At 35.5% G+C, this 24,862-nt stretch overlaps 2 protein-coding genes across 3 annotated transcripts in view; one reads left to right on the top strand and one right to left on the bottom strand.

The window, feature by feature from the left end:
* The first annotated feature begins 5,180 nt into the window (after window positions 1–5,180).
* On the top strand, window positions 5,181–22,555 carry LOC102802925 (SEC14-like protein 3). Its single transcript, XM_078007718.2, has 12 exons — window positions 5,181–5,500; window positions 10,933–11,002; window positions 11,234–11,277; window positions 11,468–11,530; window positions 11,638–11,731; window positions 12,028–12,125; window positions 12,272–12,367; window positions 12,522–12,666; window positions 12,975–13,081; window positions 13,985–14,130; window positions 15,087–15,238; window positions 21,212–22,555. The coding sequence occupies exons 1-12, from the start codon at window positions 5,447–5,449 to the stop codon at window positions 21,322–21,324; spliced, it is 1,182 nt and encodes a 393-aa protein (XP_077863844.2). The 5' UTR covers window positions 5,181–5,446; the 3' UTR covers window positions 21,325–22,555.
* Window positions 22,556–23,070: 515 nt separating this feature from the next.
* The window catches only part of LOC100372232 (cytosolic carboxypeptidase 2-like), a 43,347-nt gene continuing 41,555 nt past the window's right edge, over window positions 23,071–24,862 (bottom strand). For both annotated transcript variants that reach the window (XM_085498650.1, XM_085498648.1), the window contains exon 32: window positions 23,071–24,779. In XM_085498650.1, the coding sequence (XP_085354776.1) occupies window positions 24,667–24,779 (113 nt within the window). In that variant the 3' untranslated portion in view covers window positions 23,071–24,666. The remainder of the gene's footprint in view (window positions 24,780–24,862) is intronic.

Below are 24,862 nucleotides of genomic sequence, written 5' to 3'. Positions count from 1 at the left end.
ACAGCTCTTGCGAATTGCTGTTCAGACCATCGAATACAAATTGAAGGTTACCGAACTTTATTTGGGTAATTTTGTGTAGGTATCAGAAGGAATCACCGGCGTGCAAGTCACGTCCAGGTCAAAATTCGTACTCGGGATTTCAATAGAAAAACGCATTGGATTGTTGGAAAATCAATGTTTATTAACACAAATGTCACGCATGCGCGGCGAGATGACCATCGCCCTTTAATATTTGGTAAACATACGTTTCAGTGGAATGACATTGAGGGCGTTATACGCTATTCGAGTATTGTCTTATTGTTGTTGTGTTGTTTAGCTAATCATAGAATAGTTTCATTATTTGCATATAATTATCACCAACCTATTATTAAAATTCAGTTGCAAGTAACGCAGTTTACTGACTCTATTATTTCAACGAATATACGAGCGGCCTGGACTAAGATATTCATGGCACGGCGTCTGAGTAGTGTGTGTAACTATGCAAGGGCTTATCTGCACAGGTTGGTATAACTAATACAGTATTGGTAAAATTATCCATATAGTATGTGATATACTTGGTAAATATATACAGTATATCCTGTTTGACCGATAACCTTGTTTATATGCTGGCAATGTTGATATCACGTAATGTGCCATACAAACACGTGTATTATGAATTTAAAGTTATGTACACATTCCTTAAATTCATATAACATACGGTAGTAGTAAGTAAATGAGTATATAATGTATATTTCGAAAACACACCGAAAGTTTTGTATCACGAAAGATGATTAAAGACTTTCGAACACTGAACGATTACTTGTGAGAAATCATTTTAGTATTATTCAACAGTATGATGTGGATGGTTTTTTTTGTTTACTGGCAGTTTGTGTGTGTTTTTTAAAGTCAAATAGTAGTTATAAAATGACAATTTTGCAACGGTTTTTATATACCACAATAAAATAAAGTTAATTGTGTATTACATCTAGTTAGAGATAATGTTTCGCCATATGTCACCAACATTTTGAGCTACTGAGAAATATACTTGCCATCTTGCCAACGTTATCAGTACTGACTCTCTTCAGGTTACTACCAGGTGTGTCAAAGGTCATTTTCATCGATGCTGACACATTAGTGTTATCTCCAATCGAAGACCTTTGGGCGGAATCCAAAATACACAAGACACCGTTCCAAGCCGTCGCCAGGCTATCTAGTTACGAAAAAGACTTCATATTAAGAGACGTTTCCCCGATCTACCACAAAAGGTAATAATAGTCTTACTGGTCTTGAGACAGCGCCCCCTATGTCGTATATACTAGTACATGGACCTGTGTATATGCATAGAATTGTTGAAACCTTGGTTACAGCAAAAAGAAAGTTGGAAAGACACCGCGACATTGTCACGACAGGCAGGCACTGGATCTTGTTGAAACATGCCCAGTGTATTAATGACTGTGAACTGACGAATATTATCTGCATAACAGCCACCAGAAATATGGTGAATTCTCCGCGCAGTCCGCAGCATCGAAGTTGGAGATGAATTTCCAAAATAAAAACAAAGATTGCCGTTATATGTATACTAAACACTTTTAGGTTATGTGGTCTTATATTCCATAATATGCATTTCAATATAATTTTATGTCATAAATGTGTCATAAATTCGACACGTTTACCTCAGTGCACGTCACATTCAGCTAATATACTACTTAAATAATAAAACAGGCTTTGTCGTCATTGCCTGATTCAAAAATACTTTGAAACTTCCGTTTAATTCGTGAGCCAAATCTACTTCAAAAGTTGAGTTATTAAGAATTAGCAATTTACAATGACAACAATCGTCGTGTAGATAGTATCTCCTAAAGAGAGCCGACACTATGAATGCGTCATTTACATAACACTGCATAACATAAAGACTTTCCGTTTTTGACATTGTGAAATTCTTTCGTTTTTATGCAGAAAAATACAATATTTTTACCAAGTAAAATCATATCTATTAAAGTTATTGTTCATACATGAGTTGTTGAACACACTACATAGTTTATTCAGCTTATTCAGTCATAATTTAAGACAAATAACAGGCAAAATATAGAAAATATAGGAAATTATCTTTTTCTGTAATATTCTTGTGTAATCGGTAATTATAAAAATTATTGAGTGCGTACGAAATATATTTTGTTATGAATTTCTCTTAATATAAATTTCTGAATTATCTTGTCAAAATCAGTTTTTACAGGTTTTTTTCTCCCCAAAATCGAAAGAACTTCAAAGTGTCAAAAACGGAAAGTTTTTATCGTAGTGTTACATATGCCTACATAACAAACCGAGCTATTTTCATATTCCAATTTACTATGATTTCTTGCTATCTCAGATTCGGCACGTATATAAATGGATCACTGAATACATTCAGCGCAGGGTTGTTTGTGATGGATTTAAATTATTATCGAGAACACAACTTGGTCGATGAAGTAGAATTCTGGCTGATTAAGGTAAGTTTTTAATATCCATAGGTCTGTATTTTCTGGCGAGAAAACAAGAGTTTCGCCTATTTAGATACTTGTCTTAAATTTGTGATTATTTTTAATATTATTGTCTGATCATGGTGATCACACAAACTAGATTATGAATTATCCTAAAGTATATAATAATAATAATAATAATGAACATTTATATTGCGCTTAACCTAAATTAGCTCTAAATGTTTCTTTACATACAGCAAACTGAAAGTCGACATCCGCTATGGCAATTAGATTGTCAATCCATTTTTCAACTTGTATATTACAATAAATGGGATCGGCTGAGTGATATATGGAGTCGATTTCCTTCGTCTGTGATGTTAGACAACTTCAGTGGTATACGTGGGAGCATTCACTGGAGCGGAAAACGTGAGTTTTTATTGAATCATTTTAATCAACATAATGGGTATTTTTCACGTTTTTACAAAGGCATCGGTGAAAAAAAAAATTCTATTGTAGAGGCAATATGTGAAACCCACGAAAATTACGGGGAACTGGAAGCCATGCAGGTCAGTAAAAAACTATTTTTGGAATGTCTTTACAGCTAAACCATGGATGGAATTTGGGACATTTTCCAAAGCGTGGAAAAAGTACCGACCATCTGAGTGTTCCGGGCATGGCGTTTGTCAGAATGCTGAGAACCGGACTGACTGGTACTGTGCATGTAACGATTTCTACCACGGGACTCTGTGTCAACATAAATAGCCGGTTCACACTTACTTCCGAGCCTGCCTGGGTCAACACAAATAGCCGGTTCACACTGACATCTGCGTCTGCCCGCGTCAACATAAATAGCCGATTCACACTGACATCTGCGTCTGCCTGCGTCAACATAAATAGCCGGTTCACACTGACATCTGCGTCTTCCTGCGTCAACATAGATAGCCGATTCACATTGACATCTGCTTCTGCCAGCGTCAACATAAATAGCCGGTTCACACTGACATCTGTGTCTGCCTGTGTCAACACAAATAGACAGTTCAGACTTACATCCCTGTCTGCGATATGTTACAATATATTTCATGCTACACTTACTATACTATTAGCATTATAATATTACTATTCGTCCACGTGTACAAGTGTTTCCAATGTAGGCATCTTTTTCATTTCTAATATTTTTTCACGGTAACACACATTGTAAAATGGATGCAATGTGTGTATATTCAATTATTGAAATTGTCCATCATTGATGATTTTTATTCTTGTATTAAATTTTGCATTCCATTTCAAAGCCTATATAGCCTATATATTGTTATCGATTTTGCAAAACTAATCCTGTGAATGTAAATTTAATGTCGCATCACGTCTACCGTATAACTGTTTATGAAAATCAAATATTTGATTTATGTTTTATTGTGCTGTATAATTGACATGTAATATGGCATTCTCAATAATCCTGGTAATACATCTTTATGTTAATTTTTGGATCTATAATTATATATGTACATATATATTACTAGTAACTTGTTTATATTGAAGTAATGTAGTGTTTACATTTTGGTCGACGCCACGATGTTCTACCTAGGAGTGGTCATAGATAGTGTTAAATGCAACAGAACCCTTGATATTAAAGAAGCAATATTACTGGATACTTGTACTTTATAATATCGTTGTTTGATATGTTGATGAATACAAGTACATTGGACTGTGATTTATTATTGTAGTACAAAGCTGAATATATGTTCAAATCATGAATTCTCTGATGTTTGGTCATTTTTTGTGTATAAAACTTACCAATTTACCAATTTATTATGTAGAATATTTATTATCTTATTCACCGTCATAATAAGCACCATAGGGAGTGTCGCGTTTGGTGTTATAGTGCATGTTTACGTCGTACGTCTGACTTTACACTTTACACAATTTTGCAAATTGTGACATCATCAATTCACAGCGCCACCACACGATTTGCTTTGTATACTGGGTGGTTAGCAACGATGGGCAGGCACCAAACCTATGGCTTACTTAGTAGTGGTTATACATACCGAGGAATTTAGTACAATAATTTAGACTGAAACAATCGCAAACTGTGAGCTTGAGGAGAGCCGGAATATCATCAATAATGGGAGAGAAAACGTGTCCCCCTAGTAAACACTCTATATCTACTCATGGACGTCCATGGTCTACTGATGAAATTGATTGCTTCTTATTTTGTTTGAAATTCAGATTTAATGTGGATGCATTCATGTTTGCAATAAAATATAATCTTATGTATAATTTTAAGTGACACTAACTGGGATTACTTATTTGAGAAATCGCGTGTTTACAATTATGTGGTACAGTGCAACTATCTAAGACTATTTCTACTTGAATTGGCTTTCTCAATTGACCGCCATTTTAGCGGAGTGATTACAGAAGATATTCCAGAGTTCAATGACTGACAGAAAATACATCTAGTCATTTTTATATTTTTCATGTTGTATTTATAAATAGCCGCGACGGGTCAAATGAATTGAACTCTGGCCGTGAAATCTACCCACGGAGGCTACTGACGCGATAAAGTTTATTTTTGTTGATATAGTTCAAAACGTATACATAGATGCAACCCGCACATCCACTCCTATACTCCCCTTCAATCACGTGACTTACCGACTACTATTATACCATTCGGGTTTTCCACCCACTTGGCACGGGAAGCAGTTCTTTAAATATATTCTACGTATGCAATGACCCGGTACCGTAGAACGGATAGCGCATTCTGGTCGTGTGGTCTGTACCACAGGAAACATGGACTTTAAACGGGTGTAAAGACAGTCTAGCAATTCATATAGATGACTCGCTGTTTACTCTGATGATTGATATCGATATAACCTGGCGGACTGGTTAATTAATAATGAACTCGTGTTTCAAACTATTGATAGTGACGTAGCTGTCTTTGCCAACACGATACCTGTCAGTCGAGGTGACATTTTTCAATACGGCTGGTCTGTTTGAGAAGCTCGGTTACAGGAAAGATGAGCGGGCGAGTCGGTGACCTGAGCGAGGTACAGGAGACTAAATTAGAGCAGGTGAGTGTATACAATTATTTTATTGAAGTCATAATTCATCAACGCTGTATACAGGCGGAACATATGCTGACTGTGCCATATTTTTTTTATCAATTTGTGATAAAAAAAAAGGAACTGCGCAAATAAGTATCTCTGGTGTGTTGTTTACGACAATAATATACGGTAAACACAAGTTCAATCAAATAACCAACACAAAATTGCGACGAAATAGAAAATAATATTTGTCAAATATTAATTGTTTAAAATTCAGTAATACGTTATTAATAAATGCATAAACGGGAATAAACACGTTAACTTGTTGATTTTTCAGTTGAAGGGTCAAACAGTGAAAGGACATCCTTCGCTTATAAATCACTTAAACAATGCTTATATTACTTATCATGTCAATTTTTGTTTAAACACATCAATTTTGACCAAGTTGGTTGAAATAAAAAATACAAAATGTGACGTGTCGTTGTAGCTGGTACTGTTGGTTAAACTATGAACTGTAGTAATCGTACGACCATTGTTATGCGTTGATAGCTGTGGACTGTACTTTGTATGTACGTGCACATTAGTTATGACAATGTTATATCTGTGTGTCGTTATATGGGTTCCATAGTGCACTGGATTCACATATGGCGACAACACCTGTTTACATCACTCCAATTGACAGTGTACGCATGCTCACATGTGTCGTTCTATTTTTAAACACGCCAATACGTTCACCTTGCCGAATTATTGCAGATATAAATCACTCTGACGCATCATTTCTCTGTATTGCCAGTCATGGTCATGTGTTGAGTTTCAAACCATGCTATAGGATAATATTCTATTAGTTCAACCAAAGAGAACTGAAAATATCACACCAGCCATTGTGCCAGACTGGTGGTAGAATATACACGCCTTGTCATCAGGCTTGTGGCGTTGTATTATTATTGTTATTATTATTACTAGCATTAATGTGGAAAAGGACTTCAAGCATTATATATTATAAAACCAATTTTGTGAATATGGTTAACTGAATTATCAATCAATGTTCAACTGGACGTGCGAAGAACACAGCACGGGTTTTGTCTGTCACGGTGTATTCGGCGGTGGTGTAGACATCGGCTGTCGCGGCGTACTTGTGGCAGTCTGTCGGGTGTCCCAGAATATGGTCGAATGCACCGTTCCGCCGTGCTCTGGTCTAATAAAATATGGCCCAGTTTGTACAGTGTGTGCAAAAATAGACGGTGTTAGGCAACCATTTGCCAACTTAAGGAACACATCATGATGGTACTATAAAAACAAAAAGCTATTGCTATAGAAACTAATTATTGTCGAACTTTTTCCAGGATGATAGAGCGAGGTAGCCAATTGCGCATGCAGCCCTGCACTATGATCACTTTAACTGATGCATTCATGTGTGATCAACTGGTACAACCGTTCTCAAATTATCGATTATTCTTATGCAGTCACAGAGAGCACCATTCCCCTGATATGATTTGTATAGGTTTGTGGGTAGCTAAGGCGGCAGCAGGGTAGTATTTTGATAGGAAAATGGTGATGTCTATAACCCGACAAATAATGGTCTGAAATTTCCAAATGTGTTTGTTTAGGGACAAATAACTCCTATAATAATCAGATGTGATAAATGGGTAACATAAACAACAACAACTAATAGCATAACCAGGTTATTCTTGCTATCAACAATTATACCATATTAACGAATACGTCATTGTATGCATCATTTATATAATGGTGTCTGTTTCTTTACAATGTATAGTGTCACTGTTCAATCATAACCATTTTTAACGTTGTTTTAGTAAGTAATGGGGCATCATCTTACAACATTATCGAAAACCAGAACAATCGGACGATGACAACGCAATACCTATTAAGACGCTTTATGTATTTTAACAAACCGAAGTTGAATATTATCGAGAAAAAAAAACATAAAACGGAACTGTGACACTAACTGAAAACAAACATAGACAAAGGCTTCGTAGGTTTTGATCAGTTCAATCGCTGCCATGATCGATATTTGCTTAGTATTTTCAGCAAAAAATTCTCCAGCTACTTTAATTACATTTGACGGTTATATAAATTTGTGCAGATTTGGCGGCCATTTTGTGAAAACAAAACCTGTCGTTCACATTTTAATTTTTAAACCAAGACATACATATCTTATTTCTGATATTTCTGAATATTGCATTGAAAGCAAATAGCATTGTCTGAAGTTGTTGAAATGCTTACGGTAATTTATAATTCATGAGAAAATTGGTCATAAATCGCATGAGAGTGTTCATTGGTTTATTATTTAAAATTATAAAGCTATTGTGCCATGGCTCAATAAAATGGCATTTGTCGTGTGTTTACAATGGCGTGTTTGGTTTTGAGAACTTGTTCTAATATTTTTCAAAAAACGCTATTTTTTTAACAATACCATAGAACACAATGGTAAAAGAAAAAATGCATTTTCATCACTTTTTAATACCCAGATTTAAATAATTCAGAACAACAACAAAAGTACCCATCACCAAAAATATAGTATTTTTTCAGTCCATGTCACCAGCCCATAATATAATATAATATAATATAAAATAATATAATATAAGATATGGCATAATATCTGTACCATAGGAACCTATGGTAAAATCATTATAATACTGACAAAATGACAACTACCCATGCACTAAATACAACTATCTTTTTCCCGAAAATTAGGCTGGTGAACCCTGACCTTTTCAACATTCTTTTATTGCCTTGGGGTACAATTTATGGTAAAATGAACACATTTTAGATATTTTCATTTATAGGTCAGCTTTTACCATGACGTACCAGATGTTACTATTTTAAGGAAAAAACGCATTTATTTACTGAAACTGCGACTACAAAATTTGTCATCTACGCGAATTGACACCTTTCCTCTCAAACATAATACCTTTTCTTTTTTGTTAAACTTCGACAAATTGGGATCACCGTCCTAAAGGATGGTTTAGTTTTTTGAAACGACAAAATGAAACACTATGGAGGAACTGGCACAAAATTAAATGGTACTAAACATGTTTTGCTTCAAAAAATTCTTTTCAAAACTAAAACAGTGGTAAAATGAATAACATTTTTGTTGCACAATTCTGCATACATTAATAAATTAACTATTATTAGTTATATTATCGTTATGTCTGCAGTCCCGTCTACAGTCTATACTAAAAGAGTTATTATATCTGTGTACAGCTGGGCGATGTCCGTGTATGTCTCGGTACGTCACGTGTCATACTTTACTCAATAATGATATTAATAAACAAGTTCACCAGTATAATAAGACAATTCGCTTGGCATCGATTTAGTGAACTGTGGACAGGATTACCTTTAATTCAAATCATAAGATCTATAGCAGAACAGAAGAGAACAAGCAAATAAATGTATAAGTTAGTACAGCTGTTTTTTTCAGTGTTAGAAAAGTGCTGACTTCCACTGTATATCACTTATATATTTATTTAATGTTAAAATTATTCGACAATTCACACATCATGGTAAACTTTAATTTTTATAAACTATAATATACGTGGCAACTAAAAATTGAATGAAGCCTGTGTAACCCAAATCGTCGGAGTAATACTGGGTTCAGATGCCACTCATTAACTACATAAATCATCTACAGTTGTAACAGCTGATTAGTTGTGATTAATTGATTTGATTTGCAGGTCATGTCGAGTCACGAGGATCGTGCTTTGCACATATTTTGTTTTGATGCATTTCTTTTTCGTTTGAAAAAATCGAAAACAGCTAGTGATTAGTTGCATAACAGCCTACTAATTCATCGGGTCTGGCAGTTGCACGAAAAACACACAATTTGGTGACATGCTTTCTGTAGTATAAGATTCACGGCAATCAACTTGAAGATGAATTGTAGATATTCGAAACAGGTATTTTTGTACAGGTGATGACGTAATTTCGATGATACTATCTGGATCTGCTTCAAACAGGAAATAACTCGACCTCCATATTTAGCCATAATGATTCATGTCACATTTCAGTATAGGGCTTAGACGTAAATATTTGTGTTGACAACGAAGATCAATAATGTAGTGATAACTGTTAGTTACACATTTGTATTAAACTCGAGTAATGTACGTAGTTGTTAATTCAAGTTAACAGGACGAGATAAAAAAAACAATATATATTAAACCGAGACACTCATCGGATGATGCTTTCGAAAACATTATTGGATAATTTACGTAAATACAAAATAATATTTACTTGTTTTTCAATAACTCAATGCCAATTATATAAAAGCATTTTTGATTAGGTTTATTTGCATTCTAAACCCAAATTCAACCCTAATTAATAGCTAAAGTTAAATGATGAACTCGTACTATTTCCAATCTTTCTAGACTTCTTCTCATAAACAGCGCAAACCCTATGCCAAATCGACTCCATGACTGTGGTGTTTGCGATATAATTTATATATAAATACAAGGTTTTCATTCGCCTCAGTTCATATAAACCTATTGTTGTTGCTGCACACTAAGTTACAGTGGTAATATGTTTCGTAACACATTTTGTATAGATGTAGAGCAAACCTTCCGTCACTAATATTTTGCCTCCTCCGTTAGTTAAGTCAGTACGAGACTATCAAAACGATATGATGATATGTGGTTTGGATAACATGTGTCGCTACTTGATTACACTAAATACACTTTCATGGAAGGAACTAACCTTTGCTACGTATGGTTAGCTGTATAAATGTATCATGCTGCTTTTCAGGCCTTTCACTCCCAAGAGTGTAAACGTCATATGCATATGTATTCATATGCAGATTGTAAACTGCTATGGTTGTATTCATATGCAAATATATCGGATTCGATGTTTCTATGTCACGTGCAAGGGTAACACTAAGGGACAGCGGTTGTTGTTTGGGCCTAATAACCACTGCTGCCTCGTGGTGTTCCCTATCTGTACAATGGCCGATTCAATTTAACTTGAAGTAACGACCATGCCAACAGCCTAGATCTCATATTTTTACGACTCCACTGCCTTCATTAACTCTATCCTTTCAACAAGAACAACATTGAAACTTTCGGTCTAACTGTTGCAGCAAGTAATACTGGGCAATAGAACCATGGAGTGTCCCAAATTACTACAGGAAATCACCAGATGCGATGCTGTCGCCTATTAGCTACTGGCGCCGTCAATCACCTGGCCGGTGAATAAATTGTTTAATTACGTGGGTGGTCGTGATGAATCAATCTTTCACTATTGTTGTCCTGCATAATTTGTTTTAAAAGAAAAATGAGTAGTCACTTGTTGAATTCAGAAATGGCTCCATGTCGGCTATATTCAAATACACTGATAACAGAACAATGAACACGCGATATCATGCAATGGTTTCTGTATGCATATATGCTTTTCCATTCTCTTTGCTCTATAGTGATTCGTTTCTGAATACGTTCTCTATTCTTATGCAGTTTAAAACGAATGTTGCAGATATAACGAAGCCAGAACACGATGACTATTATTTTCTCCGATGGCTTCGAGGTGAGAGGATATGATGTAATATAATACAATCATTATGAATTATACTCGTATGACAAGACAATCATAATCTAATGAAAACGTCATGAATAATGATCATTGTTATTTCATCAATCTTAAAACAAAACTATGTGACTAGATGATTATATATTTGAAATTACAGTTTATGTTAATTTCGTACAGAGACACACACCAATGTCAATTTGTGATCACGTGTTCTATTGTACATTACAGCCAGACGGTTTGACTTACCCAAAGCAGAAGCCATGCTGAGAGCGGTACGTATGGTTCAGATATTCATCGTAGTACATGTCAGGGGAATTCAAGAGAATCGCTGTCTCATTTACTGTAACATTAGTAGAACCCATCACACTGTAATATAACATATACCAATAAGTGAATGAATACATCAGCAAGTTGCCATGCATACGTATATACAACAATTGTTTTATATTACCTTCAATGTAGCACATGGAAACCAGGGAAAAGATGAACTTAGATACTATAATAGATGACTTCCAAGACCCAGAGGTATGTATATTGTAACCCTTACACGGCATTGTATTACAACAAACACATTGGTTAAACAATGCATTGTGTATATATTGTTCTATAACATTAGCATGTGTACGTTACAGGTACTTGTTAAGTATTTTCCAGGCGGTATTGTAGGACCGGACAGGGAAGGGTCACCGGTGTACATAGATCCTATGGGCAATGCAGATTCCAAAGGTAATATATATGAGATTGTTCAGTCATCACGTCGCTGGTTATTACTTTGGTGCGAATTGTTGATTCTAATTTCACTGCCCGATTTCTATAAAATCATTACGTATACGTAATTTAAATAACACCATTACAAAACATTATGTATGTTCTACCGTGTTGTTAAACAAATATTTCATTATATTTATTCATTAGTTTGTTCGATTGGACTATTTTTACTCTTTCCCTTTAAATTCTCGATGTACTGAATATGCATGTGATATGTACTGATCCAGTATATCATGTCGTATTTCTTTTATTAGGTCTTATGCGTTCTGTTAAAAGCAAAGATATATTGAAATGGAGGATGAAATTTTCGGAAAAACTTTACAGAGAAACTCTCCCCGAAATGTCTAAGCAGGTACCATGTTTGTTTTAGAAGCACCACACATCGCTATACTATTAAATACCAAATAGTAGATTATGCAAACCATACAGTGAACGTTAGTATATGTGAAGGTACGTAGTCATAGCAGGATAGTATATGATGTCTCGCTTATTTTACAGGCTGGCAAACGTATAGAAGGGATGGTATATATTGCAGATCTTGAAAAACTCGGTACAAGACATTTATGGAAACCTGCAGTTGATTTATGCATTACTGTATGTAGTATGTGTTATCTACGCTAATATTATGAGACAACTTTCTTGTGTCCACGCCATTAATATCGCTTTCCGACTTCACAATTACACTCATGTGAGTTGTACGTTTTAGTGTAATATTAAATACTACGTTCTATTATGTTACTTTTTTCAGTATTGTAAACTAGCGGAATCCAACTATCCAGAAACCATGAAATCTATTTACATAGTGCGATCACCCAAGATATTCCCCGTCGTATACAAATTACTTAAACCATTTATAGATGAGGAAACAAGAAAGAAAATTAAAGTTCTAGGAAGTAAGTTTTTCGGAAATCGTTGAAATGTTTCCGTCCAACACGATATATAATTTAAGTCATTTTATGATTGTCACATGTATTCGCCATTTTTGTTTGTCATTCAAATGTGTTTTTTTTGTAAATACTCTTTAACGAGAGTGTTTTTATTTGTACTACCACAATCTATGTTAGAAATAGTTGACCTAAATTCAAGTTAATATACTAGCTACAAGTACCGAATCAATATTACTCTCCTTGCAATGCGAAAACAAATTCAAATTACTTTGGGTATTAACACCCCCATCATCGCATTTATTTGTATTCTACAGACAACTTTCAAGACGAATTACTGAAAATCATTCCACCAGAAAGTTTGCCAGTTCATTGGGGTGGTACTATGCAAGATGAAGATGGAAACAAGATGTGTCCAAGCAAGGTTAGATTTATGAATGCAAACATTCTACACAAACAACACACTCGTCATATGTTCCATTAATTTGACATAAAGGCCATTGGCCCTAGATCAGTGTATTAATATAACTCGCAGTTACAAAACACCATCAATATAATAATAAAATTGAATTCTCACAATTATTTACAAACACTCAACATAATGCTAGTAAAGATATATTGATGAATGGGAAAGTGAGATATATTCTAATCCAGTTCAACTTCGTATGCACTGAGGCAGGATTTACTGTAAAAGAGAAAAAAAGGCATATCTGTGCCACTTAAATATCTATTAAATAATGATACTGGTACACGTTATTGATACTTGTTCAGAAAGGAGAAAATAAAATAATAAATCAAATAGAGTCACATTGTTAAACAAATCGAGTAATCAGTCTATTATCTAGTAGGAAACTGTACAGAGGGGTGTTATGAGGGCGTAACCTGTTGTGTTAGCAACGTTTAAGTTTGCAGCGGGGAATTACGGCTAGTATCACCATGACTTTATCCATTATTGCAAGAAATCACCAGCTGTAACACAGTCGCCGATTGACTACTCACGCTGTCAATCACTTGGCTTGTGTACAAATGACGGATAACGATGACAAGATATTTTATTATGTATTTTATAATTGACAAGCATGCCAAGCTAAAAGAAAGTCTTGAATATCATTTTTGTTGTGTTAGGAATATATTTTTTAAATGACAATTGTATGTATTAATTCCCCAAACTTTTAAGTCATATGACACGTGAGAAAACACAATAGCATTGTATGGTAATACCACCGATGATGTTGAATTTACTATATAAAGAATTTACTAATTCTTTTTTAACTGAGAATTTTTCACTTGTGCATGATAAATATTTTTTCCGACTTTTATTTTGCAGGTTTGTTTAGGCGGTGAAGTGCCAAAGTCATATTACTCACAGGAAATGATAATACCTGACGAACAGCAACTAATACAGTCGTCAGTTAAACATGGCTCACGAATAGATATCCCATTAGATGTCAAATACCCGGCAAGCATAATCAGGTATATACTATTTGCTGTTACAATAGCATAATGTATTAATTTAATTAATTAATTATTGATTGGATGTATTATATACAAATGGAATCGAACTGTTTCATAACCTAATTCATAAATATTAAATTTTAGAACTTTATTTGCATAATTATGATTGTTTTGCATAATAAATAGAACATAAGAAGTACTTATCCCGATTGTCTCTATATATGCTCTTAAACAACAACTTGTGTCGAGACACTAATGACATACTGTAACCATCAATACATTGATTATAGCAGCTCTAGGAGAAAGATTGTGGCAAATTATAATATTAGCAAATGTATTATATTTATTTCATTTGCTAGGGAAATGTCACTGGCCATTGTGTTTCGTTGACATGGGTGTTATTATACACGTCCACAGGCACACCAGACACCATGTGAATTGAACGATGGTTCAACTGATGCTCGATGGAGACCCCATCGCGATCCTTATACATACGCTCCCAACATTGATTCCAAACCCACACTTACACGATGCATTGACACACAATGACGGTTTACTCGCATTGCTATCAATTATCACAACAGTGTTTGTATAAAAGTTAATAAATCTCCCAGTCAATTTACATGTTTTAATAGGTCCCTGGGGAAACGGTGATTCAGTGCTTATAAATTATGCAAATCCCAAATCAGCCTCGCCTGCCTACATTCAACTAAATTTACGCAGGTACTGACATAGACATACGACTGGTATATAATTATATTTCCATGGTAACAATTAATCCTGACATGTAGTCAGTATTAAAAAGGGAACACTCTCACTATGTATGACAGGCTGGCATGGCTGCCTAATAGAGCAGTGTCATCTATGTCAGTGGGGCTACATATGACATGCTGCTGTTTTCGTGCCAGTGTTTTATTTTAAAAATACTGTTTAATTCATGCATTTCTTGTTGGATTTTAATCAACCAATCACAGATGGGTATTCACAAGCCAGGATAGTCTACAATTTGGTATATTCTATAAAGATAATGAGGAAAACAAAGATGTAGAAATTATGGCAGTAGAGAAATACAACTCGCATCTGGTCTACGAGGACGGAAGCGTTGGCTGTGTTAAAGCTGGATCATGTGAGTACTAAATGTGGTAGTATTATGCGTTGACACAATTCATAACTCACCAAGTAACTCCACGTTAGGTTTGCTGTCAGTAAGCATATAAACAAACCATGTGCATGTTAGTAATAACTGTTCACTGCTTTGTTCACATGCATATTACTACCAACCTGTTTTGTTCACATACGTGGTAGTAATACACAGTTTTGTTCACGTGTGTATTAGTAATGCCAAGTTTATTTATATAAAGTTTTTTACATACATATTAGTGACATAGTTTATATGCATATTAGTAACACCGTTTTGTGCATAAAGTTTTTGTATATGCAATTTAGTGAATGTTCATACATGTCTGACAGTAAAAAACTTGGCCAAGTTTCAATATTTTCGGAAGTTTTACTTTTTCAAATATTGAGACAGACGGGCCAAGTGAGAATATTCTTACAGAATACACGGAATGCATCCTTCGTCAAAATATACACAGTGCATCTTGCATCAAAATACACACAATGCATCCTTCGTCAAAATACACACAGTGCATCCTGCATCAAAATACACAGTGCATCCTGCACCAGAATATACACTATGCATCCTGCATCAAAATACACAGTGCATCCTGCACCAGAATATACACAACACATCCTGCATCAAAATACACACAATGCATCCTGCATCAAACTACATGCAATGCACCTTGCATCAAAATGCACACAACGCATCTTGCATCAAAATGCACACAATGCATCCTGCATCAAAATACACGCAATGCACCCTGCGTCAAAATGCACACAACGCATCCTGCATCAAAAAGCACACAATGCATCCTGCATCAAAATACACACAATGCATCCTGCATCAAAATACACACAACGCATCCTGCATCAAAATGCACACAATGTATCCTGCATCAAAATACACACAACGCATCCTGCATCAAAATACATACAATGCATCCTGCATCAGAATATACACAATCCATCATTCGTCAAAATATACACAATTCATCCTGAATCAGAATATACACAATCCATCATTCGTCAAAATACACACAATGCATCCTGCATCAAAATACACACAACGCATCCTGCATCAAAATACACACAATGCATCCTGCATCAAAATAAACACAACACATCCTGCATCAGAATATAAACAATGCATCCTGTATCAGAATATACACAATGCATCGTGCATCAAAATGCACACAACACATTCTGCATCAAAATGCATACAATGCATCCTGCATCGAAATACACACAGTGCATCCTGCATCAAACAACACGCAATGCACCCTGTGTCAAAATGCACACAACGCATGCTGCATCAAAAAGCACACAATGCATCCTGCATCAAAATACACACAATGCATTCTGCATCAATATACACACAACGCATCCTGCATCAAAAAGCACACAATGCATCCTGCATCAAAATACACACAACGCATCCTGCATCAAAATACACACAATGCATCCTGCATCAGAATATACACAATCCACCATTCGTCAAAATATACACAATTCATCCTGAATCAGAATGCACACAATGCATCCTGCATCGAAATACACACAATGCATCCTGCATCAAACTGCACGCAATGAACCCTGTGTCAAAATGTACACAACGCATTCTGCATCAAAAAGCACACAATGCATCCTGCATCAAAATACACACAACGCATCCTGCATCAAAATGCACACAATGCATCCTGCATCAAAATACACACAACACATCCTGCATCAGAATATACACAATGCATCCTGTATCAGAATATATCCAATGCATCCTGCATCATAATATACACTATGCATCCTGCATCAGAATATACACTATACATCCTGCATCATAATACACACAATGCATCCTGCATCAAAATACACACAATGCATCCTGCATCAGAATACACACAATGCATTCTGCATCAGAATGCGTTGTGTGCATTTTGACACAGGGTTCATTGCGTGTAGTTTGATGCAGGATGCATTGTGTGTATTTCGATGCAGGATGCATTGTGTGCATTCTGATTCAGGATGAATTGTGTATATTTTGACGAATGGTGGATTGTGTATATTCTGATGCAGGATGCATTGTGTGTATTTTGATGCAGGATGCGTTGTGTGTATTTTGATGCAGGATGCATTGTGTGCTTTTTGATGCAGGATGCGTTGTGTGTATATTGATGCAGAATGCATTGTGTGTATTTTGATGCAGGATGCATTGTGTGCTTTTTGATGCAGGATGCGTTGTGTGCATTTTGACGCAGGGTGCATTGCGTGTTGTTTGATGCAGGATGCATTGTGTGTATTTCGATGCAGGATGCATTGTATACATTTTGATGCAGAATGTGTTGTGTGCATTTTTATGCACGATGCATTGTGTATATTCTGGTACAGGATGCATTGTTTATATTCTGATGCAGGATGTGTTGTGTTTATTTTGATGCAGGATGCATTGTGTGCATTTTGATATAGGATGCGTTGTGTGTATTTTGATGCAGGATGCATTGTGTGTATTTTGACGAATGATGGATTGTGTATATTCTGATTCAGGATGAATTGTGTATATTTTGACGAATGATGGATTGTGTATATTCTGATGCAGGATGCATTGTGTGTATTTTGATGCAGGATGCGTTGTGTGTATTTTGATGCAGGATGCATTGTGTGCATTTTTATGCAGGATGCGTTGTGTGTATTTTGATGCAGGATGCATTGTGTGTATTTTGATGCAGGATGCATTGTGTATATTCTGATGCAGGATGCATTGTGTGCATTTTGATGCAGGATGCATTGTGTGTATTTTGATGCAGGATGCATAGTGTATATTCTGATACAGGATGCATTGTGTATATTCTGATGCAGGATGCATTGTGTGTATTCTGATGCAAGATGCATTGTGTGTATTTTGATGCAGGATGCATAGTGTATATTCTGATGCAGGATGCATTGTGTATATTCTGATGCAGGATGCATTGTGTGTATTCTGATGCAGGATGCATTGTCAGCATTTTGATGCAGCATGCATTGTGTGTATTTTGATGCAGAATGCATTGTGTATATTCTGATGCAGGATGCATTGTGTATATTCTGATGCAGAATGCATTGTGTAAATTCTGATACAGGATGCATTGTGTATATTCTGATGCAGGATGTATTGTGTACATTCTGATGCAGGATGCATTGTGTGTATTCTGATGCAGGATGCAGTGTGTATATTCTGATGCAGGATTCATTGTGTATATTCTGACGCAGGAAGCATTGTGTGTAATTTGACAAATGATGCATTGAGTGTATTCTGATGCAGGATACATTGTGTGTATTCTGATGCAGGATGCATTGTGTGTATTGTGATGCAGGATGCATTGTGTGTATTTTCATGCAGGATGCATTGTGTATATTCTGATGCAGGATTCATTGTGTATATTCTGACGCAGGAAGCATTGTGTGTAATTTGACAAATGATGCATTGAGTGTATTCTGATGCAGGATACATTGTGTGTATTCTGATGCAGGATGCATAGTGTATATTCTGATGCAGGATGCATTGTGTATATTCTGATGCAGGATGCATTGTGTGCATTCTGATGCAGGATGCATTGTGTATATTCTGATGCAGGATGCATTGTGTGCATTTTGATGCAGGATGCATTGTGTGTATTTTGATGCAGGATGCATTGTGTATATTCTGATGCAGGATGCATTGTGTGTATTTTGATGCAGGATGCATAGTGTATATTCTGATGCAGGATGCATTGTGTATATTCTGATGCAGGATGCATTGTGTGTATTCTGATGCAGGATGCATTGTCAGCATTTTGATGCAGCATGCATTGTGTGTATTTTGATGCAGGATGCATTGTGTATATTCTGATGCAGGATGCATTGTGTATATTCTGATGCAGAATGCATTGTGTAAATTCTGATACAGGATGCATTGTGTATATTCTGATGCAGGATGTATTGTGTATATTCTGATGCAGGATGCATTGTGTGTATTCTGATGCAGGATGCAGTGTGTATATTCTGATGCAGGATTCATTGTGTATATTCTGACGCAGGAAGCATGGTGTGTAATTTGACGAATGATGCATTGAGTGTATTCTGATGCAGGATACATTGTGTGTATTCTGATGCAGGATGCATTGTGTGTATTGTGATGCAGGATGCATTGTGTGTATTTTCATGCAGGATGCATTGTGTATATTCTGATGCAGGATGCATTGTGTGTATTTTGATGCAGGATGCATAGTGTATATTCTGATGCAGGATGCATTGTGTATATTCTGATGCAGGATGCATTGTGTGCATTCTGATGCAGGATGCATTGTGTATATTCTGATGCAGGATGCATTGTGTATATTCTGATACAGGATGCATTGTGTATATTCTGATGTAGGATGCATTGTGTGTATTCTGATGCAGGAAGCATTATGTATGTATATTCTGATGCAGGATGCATTGTGTGTATTTTGATGCAGGATGCATAGTGTATATTCTGATGCAGGATGCATTGTGTGTATTCTGATGCAGGATGCATTGTGTATATTCTGATGCAGGATGCATTGTGTGCATCCTGCATCAAAATACACATAACGCATCCTGCATCAAAAAGCACACAATGCATCCTGCATCAAAATACACACAACGCATCCTGCATCAAAGTGCACACAATGCATCCTGCATCAAAAAACACACAACACATCCTGCATCAGAATATACACAATGCATCCTGTATCAGAATATATCCAATGCATCCTGCATCATAATATACACTATGCATCCTGCATCAGAATATACATGTACACTATACATCCTGCATCAAAATACACACAATGCATCCTGCATCAGAATACACACAATGCATTCTGCATCAGAATATACACAATGCATCCTGTATCAGAATATACACAATGCATCCTGCATCAGAATATACACAATGCATCCTGCATCAGAATATACACTATGCATCCTGCATCAAAATACACACAATGCATCCTGCATCAGAATATACACAATGCATCCTGCATGAAAATACACACAATGCATCCTGCATCACAATACACACAATGCATCCTGCATCAGAATACACACAATGTATCCTGCATCAGAATACACTCAATGCATCATTCGTCAAATTACACACAATGCTTCCTGCGTCAGAATATACACAATGAATCCTGCATCAGAATATACACACTGCATCCTGCATCAGAATACACAGAATGTATCCTGCATCAGAATATACATAATACATCCTGCATCAGAATATACACAATGCATCCTGTATCAGAATTTACACAATGCATTCTGCATCAGAATATACACTATGCATCCTGCATCAAAATACACACAATGCATCCTGCATCAGAATATACACAATGCATCCTGCATCAAAATACACACAATGCATGCTGCATCAAAATGCTGACAATGCATCCTGCATCAGAATACACACAATGCATCCTGCATCAGAATATACACAATGCATCCTGCATCAGAATATACACTATGCATCCTGCATCAAAATACACACAATGCATCTTGCATCAGAATACACACAATGCATCCTGCATCAGAATATACACAATGCATCCTGTATCAGAATATACACTATGCATCCTGCATCAAAATACACACAATGCATCCTGCATCAAAATGCACACAATGCATCCTGCATCAGAATATACACAATGCATCCTACATCAGAATATACACAATGCATCCTGTATCAGAATACACACAATGCATCCTGCATCAAAATGCACACAATGCATCCTGCATCAGAATATACACAATGCATCCTGCATCAAAATGCACACAATGCATCCTGCATCAGAATATACACAATGCATCCTGCATCAGAATATACACAATGCATCCAGTATAAAAATACACAATGTATCCTGCATCAGAATACACACAATGCATTTTGTACCAGAATAAGCTAATTAATACAGCCTGACGTTTAGTTCACATTTCGTTTCTTCAGACTTAGTACGATTTGACAATAGTCATCACAGATTCAGCAGCAATGGCATGCATTACAAGGTAGAAGTTTTGGAGCCAGAAACAATTAATGGGGATGTACCGAAGCCGCAGTAATCAATAAAGATGGACTATGAGATGGACCAATACAGACAGTCCTGCACACCTCTGAATGCTGGTGCTATTTTACTAGTGTAATATTTAAGTCAGGATTCAATGCAATGGTTTGAGACTTTCTGCATAGCGCTCAAATATATCACACTTAAACTAATTGAACTAAATATTCCAAGAAAATTAAAACTGAATAATCAGTAAAGTCGTATGTTGATCACATCAGTGCCTTAAGCCCACGTCAGACTAATCTGGACTGGTTTAAGTAGCCATGCTGATTCAAGAGATACAAAGAAACAATCCTATGAGTACATGGTGCCATCCCTGGTATGAATTAACTGGCCCTTAATGCATAGTGTAATTTTTGAGAAGGGGGGGGGTATTGTGAACCGATACAATGCATTTCAGTCTATCCAAGTTCTTCATTGAGGTCATAATTGTAGAGAAAAAACTAAATTTGGCTACTGCAATTTACATAATCAGTGTGTTACGTAAATGATAATTCTCCAATAAAATGTTGTTTTGAAGTTTTCCTCATCTGTTACTTATGTTTGTGCACACATTAAATATGCTGTGAATTAAAACAATTAAGTTGTGCATGCACAGTATAATAGCGTTCTGTACAATTACAATTCGTCACATTCAGGGATTCCCTGTATTGTACATAATAATAGCGAAACACGAATAATATCGAGTAAATCATGGAGTGACGTTTTTAGCAATGCAGGTCATCAATATGGTTAAATTTGGGGGTAGTTATCTATTATCTATACATAAATCTTTCTGTTTATTATGAAGATGAAAACATTGAGAAATATCAATAAAACAAAACTAACTCTGACAAGTAAAATATAACAATCTAGTAGTCTAACGAAAAACTTTAGTTCTCAAGACAGTGATTGGGTGCTATTTTTATACATTGAACATCAGATGATGAGACGATAATGCACCATTCTTCTAAATTGCGCCCTCTAGTGACAACACGCTTATGTGACGTCAAAATGGCGTATATGTATGAAGGCAATGTTGTTCAAATCAACAACTGTGTGAAAATGTGTAAAATTAATTGTGGAGTGGATGTCATCTACAATATCTATGCTTTCAATGCTCTTTGGGTCATCCAGTTACATAATCGTAGCACTTGAATGCTAGGGGACGCTATTTATATGAAAGGCGAATTCAGGTCAATTTCTTTGTTTACAAAATATGAATAAATAAAAAATACTTTCTATCTCAATTGTTCTTGTTTGTGTATAGACTCAATTTCCAGTTCCTAGACCGTTACAACCACACATTTCATTGCATCCCATATTTGTTATGCTTTCCACATAAACCGCACACAAGTTGATTACATGGGATATGTGACATCCCTCATTGTAAGCGAGTCACTTATCCTTCAGCCCACAAATAAAACAAAAATAGACAAATCAATTGACAAACCCAGCCCACATCAATATTCTGGAATTATGAATTTCTGGATCCGCGAGAGCCAATAAGATAAGGGATGAGACTAGGCATCTGTAAAGCCAGTTGTGGTTTCACGAAGTGCAGAAGAAAATCACCCCTACCTAGAACTATTGTCTTTCTAAATCAAAGGTCAAATTTGATAACTCATCATCCTATATAATCATTGAAAAATATGTCCTTGAACTACATTAAGAATAAGAAGACATAATGACTATCTAAATTATTGGCAAGTTGAAAACAACAAACATTGTATCTCATATATGCTTCATTCATAAAACAAAGACATTTTGGGATAAAATACCATGCATTTAATTTTCATCTTCAAAATGTATAAAATAAAATAAAAGGTTCACCATTCGCAAATACACAAATGTACAAAAAATACTAACAACGAAACAATACAGTTCCGAATATACATGTACACATATGAATTGTGTTGCATATTAAAATTATGTATAATACACTGTGGCTTGATGCAGCAATTCATTTCAGACACAAAATAATACACTTGTATGTTTTCACAAACATAACTCAGAATACATGGATAACAGCAAACAATCAACCACAGATTGGAATTCACTGCTTTCAAGTACCAATCGGCTTTGGAAGCACAATTTTTTTCTATTTTTTAAATCCATGGTGTTTAGACAAGCCTTATATGGGTGGAGATAGAAAATGTGAGTAGACATTCTGAAATTAATGTACCAATCTAGAACATTTTGGATCTGAGAATAGGTTGATATAATGCAGATACATCTGTAAAATAGTGAATGCCATCCAGTGGATATTGCATAGTTGTAAACACCATCAAGTAATGATGTAAATACATTTCATTCTATCTTATGTATATTAAGCTGGTTTCACCACAACACCAGTTATCATTTTGACATACCATAGTACAACATGGATTAGTTAGCTCTTATAGACTTACTAAAATGTGATATTGAAAATAAAAATGTCATCAATTAAAAGTATATACAATATTTTACAAGTATGATACTTTGGAATGTTCATAAGACAGATTACGATAATACTGTACACACTAGATAAAAATTACTGTATATGTAGACTGTACATGAATTAATTGTGGATAAAAAAAAAATTGGATTTAAAATACATTACAATCAAAATTTAAAAGCAGCAGTTTGGAAGAGAAGTATCTGAATACTGGAATGTCTGAGATTTATCACGAATTGTTCACTGGCAAAATTATTATTAAAATATGGAATGATTCTTAGCACACTCAATTCTTGAGTTATTTCATTTTCATTACTGTCACCATCCAACCATGACACTAGTCTAGTGTGGCAGTCAGTACACATGCAGGACTAACAAATACTGTAGACAGGGGAATGATTCCAGTCAGGTAAGGTGGGGGTGTTAAAGCTAGTGTAACTTTTACACTATAATAACTTCACTTGATAAAGTGCTACAGTCGTCGTAACGTTTTTTAGGTATCGGTTCTATGTAGGCACGTGTAAAATACATTTTTTTTATTTTTACACACTCTTAATTTGAGCATGCACTAACCTACAGTAGAGCTTTAATTGACAGAGTTTAGGATATAATAACAACATATGTGATATCACAGCATATACACAAAGTCAAATAATTGTTCTGATAGTTATTACAGAAACAAAAACAATGTTGGATAATTTTTTACAACGAACAGTTAATACTAGACACTGTGCTGAGTGGTCAGCTATCAACAGGTGATAGAATAATGGGTACTTCAGTATACTGTATCAGATATATACAAGATAATGCAGCTCATTCATACTCCCTAGCTCCTGTAATGAAGCTCATTCATAGTCCCCCCCCCCCCCGATAGCCATAGTTCCAGTACTCATTCAAAACCTCTAGTTTTGATACCAGTACACACTAGTATCTCTTTGGGTGGTGCCTTAGCAATGGTGGTCGGTTGTTTTTTCGTGCACTTGCAAATCTATCATAGTTGCTGTAAACTTTGTCACCTAAACTCAAAGAAATTGTCGCTGCAAAGAAAGAAAGAACAATTTAAGTAAATATCGTAAGTAAAATTGTGTGTTCAGTCTGCTCACTATGAGAGAATTTTTTA

This window comes from Saccoglossus kowalevskii, chromosome 1, assembly GCF_978046115.1.
Source record: "Saccoglossus kowalevskii chromosome 1, keSacKowa6.1, whole genome shotgun sequence".
Taxonomy (NCBI): Eukaryota; Metazoa; Hemichordata; class Enteropneusta; family Harrimaniidae; genus Saccoglossus; species Saccoglossus kowalevskii.
This window is presented reverse-complemented; position numbering and strand designations above follow the sequence as displayed.